General features: G+C 62.3%; 1 protein-coding gene across 1 annotated transcript; it reads right to left on the reverse strand.

Moving 5' to 3' along the window:
- Positions 1-1,103: 1,103 nt before the first annotated feature.
- DLK2 (delta like non-canonical Notch ligand 2) lies at positions 1,104-6,329 on the reverse strand. The gene is made up of 5 exons (XM_086460626.1): positions 6,257-6,329; positions 4,609-4,672; positions 3,215-3,345; positions 2,415-2,559; positions 1,104-1,881 (listed from the first exon to the last, which is right to left on the reverse strand). Exons 1-5 carry the CDS (start codon positions 6,327-6,329, stop codon positions 1,104-1,106), a joined length of 1,191 nt encoding a protein of 396 aa, XP_086316752.1.
- Positions 6,330-7,195: the final 866 nt, after the last annotated feature.

A 7,195-nucleotide genomic window follows, 5' to 3' on the forward strand; every position in this document is an offset into this window, starting at 1 on the left:
TCGGCAGCCTGTCCTCGCCTCCGCTGCGGGCAGCTTGGCCTCTGCTGGACCAGGAGACGCTGCGATGGCTCATCTGAGGGTATCGCCCGCTGCCTGCCTCGGGGTGACTGGGGCAGGAAAGGAGGACCTGGATCTTGTATTGCTGCTGAACCAGCCACAGCACATCTCCAGCCTTGTCCATCTCCAGTTACGCCTGCGGGGGCACAGGAGAAGGACCAGCTCAGGCCCAGAGCATCCCAGAGGGGGGCAGGCTGTGCTCTTCCTTGTCAGCGAACGGTGAGGCAGGAGGGCGCGCTGGAGAGGGGAAGGAGCTCGGTTGGTTGTGGCCAGACCAGAAGGGATGGCTCGGTAAGCGGGGGGAGAAGACCCCTGGATCATCAGGAGGAAAGTACAGAACCCCAAGTCTGACAGCAAGAGGAGGGGGCATCACCCAGGGCAGAAGAAGGGCGCAAGGAGACCCCAAATGATCTCCAGAGTCTCTTTGAACTGGCTCACAGAACCACAAGGGCAGGGAGCAAGGGTGTTCGCTCGCTCCTGAGGGACATGGCATCCGAAACGACAGCCTCCAGGAAGAGCCGGGAGCCATGCCACCCCGTACTGGGGCGGGGAGGCCCACGCAGCCACAGCCATCCCGAAGGCCCCGGAAGAAACATCCCAACACCGGCGGAAACGAGGACAAAGCCCCTTGCAGTAGTCACAGAGAGGAGCTACAAAAGGCCTGGCAGAACTGGGGCTTGCCAGAAGGCCGTGCCCTCCTTAGCACGACTCGTCCTGTTTCTGAGAGCTCGCGTCGGGCGATACCGGCACGGCATGGCGTGGGCTGCCGCACGCGGCACGTTGCCGCTGCCCGGCAGGGCTGGCCCAGCACAGCCCTGCTTTCAGGTGCCCGCGGGCGGTGGCTGCACCAGCCAGGCAGGCGACAGCTCGGACCCCGGCAGGGCCATCGCACCGACGCTGGGCGCCCAGGGGTTGCGTTGCCGCGTTCGCCGCCCTGGGAGCTCGTCCCCACCGCCCAGCTTGTGCTGGCGCCGCTGCCCAGGGCGCAGTTCGAGGGGTTTGCCGGCACGACGACCTGCCAGGGCCCAGCTCAGAGTCCCCGCAGCTCACAGCTCCGTCGTCTTCCTGGGCTCGATCAGGACGGTGTTGAGCATGCCCACCTGACACTCCTGGTCTTGGAGCTTCCTCGCAGCTTGAGAAGGGCTTTGGCACCAGTTTGACCTCTGACGGCCCCTCTGCCAGTTCCTCAGCATGAGCAGGACGGTGATGAGGACCAGCACTGCCGTCAGCACCCCGAACACCAGCACTGTCACCAGCTGGGCTTCGCTCAGCCCCGAGTCCCTCTGGGTCACCACCTCCTTCACAGAGATTTTCAACAACCCTCCCCCCGGCTCTTTCTCGCTGTGGTTGGCCACACGCCGCCCCGTGACCACGGTCCTGACAAGCTCTGGCTGTGTCACCCCTGGCATCTCGCTGGTGGTGCTTTTCACACCCCCGCCGTTCTCATGGCTCGCAGGGTGGTAGGGGGAAGCCCAGGTGGGCTCGGGGACAGGGATCTCGCAGGTTTTGCCGGTGAAACGGTCAGGACACAAGCAGTCGTAGTCGTTGATGCGGTCGTAGCACTTCGCCCCGTTTTTGCAGGGCTGGCTGGCGCAGTCGTTGATGTTGATGGTGCAGAAACGCCCTTCGAAGCCCGCCTGGCACTGGCAGGAGAAGCGGTTGATCCCGTCGTGGCAGGTGGCACCGTTGGCACAGGGACGCATCAGGCAGTCGTCCACGTCGTGCTCGCAGAAGGTCCCCACGAAGCCAGCGAGGCACCGGCAGGTGAAGTTGCTGGCAAAGCCGTTTTCGTCTTGACACTGCCCGCCGTTCTTGCACGGAGACCTGCGTGGGGAGAGCAAGGGCGGGTCACGGTCCTGGAGGGCAAGCGGCTTCCCCCATCCGAGGGAGGGAGACACACGCCGCTGCTCCCGCGGCCGGGGGGTCCAGCACCGGCGCTCTCCGTGCGGGCAGCTGTCTCAAGGAGAAGACCGGGCAAGAGTTTCCACCCCCCCGAGTGAGAGGCTGTGGGACCTCCTGCAAGGCTGCTGCTGTGCACAGGGGCCACCACCCACCAGCGAGGGTCTTCAGTCAAACGGTCTGAAGAGGAAACACGCCCCCCCGGTGCTCCCCAAAGGCACGACGGGTGTCAGCTCACCACATCCACGGCAGTGCGGGATGGGAGTCTGTTCAGATCGCAACGAAGACCTTGCCCTGGTGGGGCCGTGCGATGCACGCAGCTGAGCCAAAGCCAAGGGTGGTTTTGGCTTAATTCCGTTTGTGCACGGAAATGCACAGATAATGAGCAAGCTGGGCCGCTGCTCGACAGCGTGTGACCTGGAGCTGACGCTGCCTGAAATCTCGCTGCCATGTCTCACCCTGCCTTCTCACACGGCCCCGTCTTCATCTCGCAGTCCTTTCCGTGGAAGCCTTCTGGACACAGGCAGGAGTACTCTCCGTCTCGATCGTAGATGCACTGAGCCCCGTTCTGGCATGGGGACTGGTGCTCGCAGATGTGTATGTCTGAGGGGAAAGAAAAAGGCGGGGATCGATGAGAAAAGAGGGGCGGTGTGGCCAGTTCAGTCCGAACGCAGCCGGTTCAACCCAGTGGGGATGGAGCGATGGCAGAAGCTTCTCCCTCCTCCCCGCCCCTGGGCGCCTGCAGCGATGGAAGCGCAGTGCCTGCGTGGTGCCTCCCAGCTCCAGCCTGCAAAACGCGCAGGCCTGGCGGTGCGGAGAAAGCAAATCGTCCCGCAAATCCGCACGACGTGAAGATGCTGTGGGTGCCATCTGGCCGGCCAGCGCACACCCCGTGGCACAGGGGAGCCTCTGCGGCCAGAGAAGGGGAGGCCGCTGGTCACCTGAAGGCAGGAAGCCCCGGGGGGAAGCGGGAGGTCCTGCCCAGAGCCCAGCTGCGGCGCGGGGAAGGCGGTGAGTTCATCTGCTCCCTTTCCCGAGGCTGCGGCAGCGCTGGCCGTGCAGCCAGGGAGCAGATGCCGGCAGGCTGACCTCTCCCGCAGGGAGGGCATGGCTCCAGCTGTGGCAGCCAGGCGACATCCCATCTCCCAGGCGGCACCACCCGGGTGGCTCCTGGCTACGCTGGCTCGCCCGCCCACGCAGGGTGTGCTGGGCTTCTGCCCTCAGCACCGGCGGCGGCGATGTCCGGCCCACAGCTCACCTTTGTCACAGAACTTGCCGGCCCAGCCAGCGTGACAGATGCACTGCCAAGGCTGGTGGCACGTCCCGTGGAGACACCCCGGCATACGCACACACTCCTCGCAGTACTCGCCCTCCCAGCCTGGATCACACCTGCAGGAGAACAGGGCATGGCAGCGTGATAAAACCCAAGCAGGGGCTGCGAAAAAGCTGGCTGCTTCCCACCCGGGGTTACCGCAGGCACGGTGGCGCTGGGAAACCCTCCCAAAGCCCCCCATGAGCCTGCTGGCTCCCTCCTCCAGAGTACATGGGTACCGGCCTCTCATCTTTCCACGGAAGCGCGTGGACAGAGCAGGAGCAGACTCGCCCTCCGCAGCCAGGGATGGTAAGGGGGCAGGAACAGAGCTCAGCGGCTTCGCTTTTAGTGCCCATGTCCCACCGCCCTCCTGCAGCCAACTGCTCTGGGTGCACCACTGCATTAGCTCGTCAACCCTGGCGCCTCCCGCATGGCGCAGCCAGTCTGACGGGCAGAGAAACCCCCTGTCCCCAGCCCTGAACCCCCTGAGGGAAAGGGACAAGAGACCCCTGAGGCCCTCGTGTTTCATGGTGCCCCTTTGCATTGTAACGTGGGCTATTTCTTGTCTGAAGTGCACTGTAATCCAGCGGCAAAACCTTGCTTGCCGTGGCTGGCACATGGAATAGACTTATCAGCCCGCTCACAAGGGCAGCACGATGGGAAAACCTGCAGCTCGCAAGTCTTCCCGCCCCAGGAGAGCGGGGCAGCGGTGATGGCTAAGCAAAGCCAAGCTGCCTTGCTCCAGGGGCTTCCCTCAGACCTGCTGGGGCAGCCTCCAGCTTGCTGGCGAGCCCTTTAGGAAAACACCCGGAGATCCCCCCCCCATCCCAGGCTTCTACGAGGGGACCCCCAATGCCCTCCGACATTGATGTACATGCTGACAGCTCTTCTCTTCCACGCCCCCAGGGAGAGCCTCCCCGTCTCAGCCAGCGAGGGGGCCAAGCAAGCTGCCCGACCCCCAAGCCTGCCCTGCTCCCTGGTGGCTTTCCCCATCGTATCTGAGCTTGAAGGCTGCCTGCCAGCACCCAGGCATGGCTGGGCCGTCCTCAGCTCCCGTCTGGACAAAAAGGGCGCAGCAGGTCAGCATGTGGCAGGGGGAACCTGGAAGCACTGGAGCAAAGGCTGGAGGGGACCAGTAAGAGGTTGAAGGATCAAAATCTCCCACTCCAGAGGGTGTCAGGTGAAACGAGAGTAGAGTTGTCGATTCCAGATGTGAGCGAGCGGAGGAGGAGGTGCTTCAGCTCAGGGCAGGGGTGTAGGCACTGGGGACACGGCACTGAGGGGAGGGGAGCGGTTGCAGGCAAGGGCAGCAGGAATGGAAAGCCAAGGACAAGCTGTACCTGCACTTCCCATCCTGGTCGCAGCAGCCGTGGGCGAGGTTACAGCGCTCGCTGCAGTCATCACCTGCAAGGCAGGAGACGGGTGGAGCTGGGTTAAGCAGAGACCGTAGATGACTCGAGATCCGCCTGTGGCCCTGCTGGCTCACAGCTTTTTTCCCCTTCCTAAGTGCTCAGCCTGCCCTTCCCCAAAACTGTGAGGTGGGATACCCTCCTTTCGCTGGCTGGACGCCACACGAGAGGTGAGGATTTCGCGGTCACCCAAGCAGCCATAACACTGCCTTTACTGAAAAACGGGACCTGCTTTAAAACTAACCCCGTCCCTGATCGGGTTCCCCACCCTCTCTCTGCTGCCTCCCTCAGACTTCAGGCCCCTCCGGGCCAGCGCTGGGGTTGCCCGTCCATTAAGGCAACCGGTGTGATGGGGCCTGACCCCCCGGGGACCTCGGTCCCACAGTCGTGCAGCAAGTACGGTGGGAAAGCTCAGGGTCAGGTGCTGCGTGGGGCACAAAGGGACCGAGGATGGAAACAGAAGGGATAGCTCCCCTGTATCTCCCAGGACGCCCCCGTCCCCAGGGACGGCTGTGGGCACGGAGCAGTCTGGTGGGACTCCTGCCCTCCGCCAGGACCCAGCTGCCAGCACCCCCCCTCCGGCACGGGGAGGCAGGACCGGGAATCGCATGGGGCCAGGTATCCAGTTCTGGTTATTTATTTAAAGGCCACAGAAGCTGTAACTGAGCCACGGCCTCGCCGTGCCACGTCTCCCCCTCCGCTCAGTGCTGGCCTGCTTTCTGCAGCCAGGTGTCCCCTTTCATCTCCACCTTCCCCTCTCTCCCACCGCTTGCTTGCACCTTAGCCCCGTGGGGAGCTTGCTCTGGCTCCGTGGGCAGCAGAGCTGGAGCAAACACCAGGAGGTGGGGGCTTCTCCAGGAGCGCAGCATGATCCCAGGCCAGCCCCAGGAGATGAACACCCTTACCTGACCGAGCCCCCTCATCCCGGACCAGGGCAGGTCCCCCACGCCAAGAGGCGTGCTCAGGCTTTCCCCAAGCCGTGTGCTGTGCTGCCTAGGAAGCGAGCAGGGGGAGAAATCCCCCCTTCAGGCATTTTTGCTGCAGTGAGGAGAAAAGCCTCTGAAAACGAGTCACTGTGGAGCTGAAGCAGCACCCTGGGACCCCTCAGCCCCAGCCTGGGTACCGTCGCCTTTCCTATTTGTCACCATCTCTCCTGACAGATGGCTTTGGGAATTTCCAGAGCCGAGGGAAAGCAAAACTAATCTTTAGGAAGGGATTTTGTCCCGCAGGATCCAGGATGAGCTGCTCAGTTTTGGGATCCTCTTTCCTTCTCACCCTGCCTCTCCCAACAGGCTTATCGGACAAGGGACCCATTGGCCCTAAGTGAGCGAGACAGAGCAGCAGGATCTCCCACTGCCAGTCTGCTCAGGCATTGCCACCCCTGCGGGCACCAGCGTGAGGGTCTCTACGGTTGCCACCAGGCACCCCCAAAGGTGCTGGATGACTGATCAGCGTTTCCTGGTCTTCCAGGTCAGGCCAGCTCTGTTCTGCATGGAAACTGAGGAGACTTCAGCAATGCCAAGGACAGGTTTGGAAAGGTGGATCTAAAAGAGAAGGACCCACGTCTACAGAGACTTACCTTGGGCAAGCTGGTGATGGGCCAAGAGGATCCAAACCAAGGACATGAGCTGGAGACAGAAGCTCCTGAGCATGGTCAGCGTGGCTCCACCGAGATGAACACCTACAGGGAGAAAAAGAGCAAGCTCAGAGAAATCCCCTGGCTCACGCCACAGCTTCACTTCACGCATCCCTTCCTCTCCGCTACCTGGGAGTTTTGAGTTGAAACATCCAGTTTTGTCCAGACTTGTCACCACACTCCTCTCTGTCCTTCCCGACCCCTTCCTCTAAGGCAACGTTGGAGCACTAAGAATCAAAAAGCCTTTTAAAACGTGTGTACGGGAGAACCGCGTGTGCACACCCGCTCCTGAGCGTGTAACAGCTCGGGCAGCCACACCACATCTTGGAGCGCCTGGTCGCTGCTGCCGAGACAGCAGAAGCCTCCAGAAATACCAGCCCAGCTGTGGGGACCTTCAGCTTCCCTCCCCAGGTCTGGGGGGGGGGGTTCAGCTGTGGGTTAAGCAAGGTTCCTCCTGGGCATCTCCGCACGAATAGACGGGCTGAGTCTTTTTACAGCGCCCAGGCTGCTTTCCAAGCCCTCCAGGAGGGCAGGGAGCCGAGCAGATCCAGCAGAGGAGCCGGCGGTGAACAGCAGCCCTGTGTCATCTTCCAAGCAAGGGAGTGAAGCGATGGGCACCAGACCCGGGCCGCGGCCGCAGGCAGGAAAGGCGAACACGCACCTCTCGCTAGGTGCGGTCTTTTTCCTCGGCTGTCCTGCAGAGAGCCCTGTCAGCCCAGGGTTCCCGCACCCATCTATTTCCCGACCGCCTCCTGCCCTCTTGAAGTAACATTAAATACTTTCCAAAACCACTTCATTCCCTCCCAGCCTTCTGGGGTTGTTAAGGGCAGGAAATTCGAGGGTGATATCATAAATATATTACTATAATGAGATGGGAGGGGT

Source organism: Leptosomus discolor, chromosome 2 (assembly GCF_034619465.1).
Source record: "Leptosomus discolor isolate bLepDis1 chromosome 2, bLepDis1.hap2, whole genome shotgun sequence".
NCBI classification, from domain to species: domain Eukaryota; kingdom Metazoa; phylum Chordata; class Aves; order Leptosomiformes; family Leptosomidae; genus Leptosomus; species Leptosomus discolor.

Bases quoted from the DNA above. Each gene is read 5' to 3' on its own strand.
- DLK2 (XM_086460626.1), bottom strand. From the start codon at position 6,329: ATGCTCAGGAGCTTCTGTCTCCAGCTCATGTCCTTGGTTTGGATCCTC. The intron at 4,673-6,256 runs GTAAGTCTCTGT...CCTGCCTTGCAG, and splicing joins CCATCACCAGCTTGCCCAAG to GTGATGACTGCAGCGAGCGC. The intron at 1,882-2,414 runs GTGAGACATGGC...CTCCCCACGCAG, and splicing joins GGGCCGTGTGAGAAGGCAGG to GTCTCCGTGCAAGAACGGCG.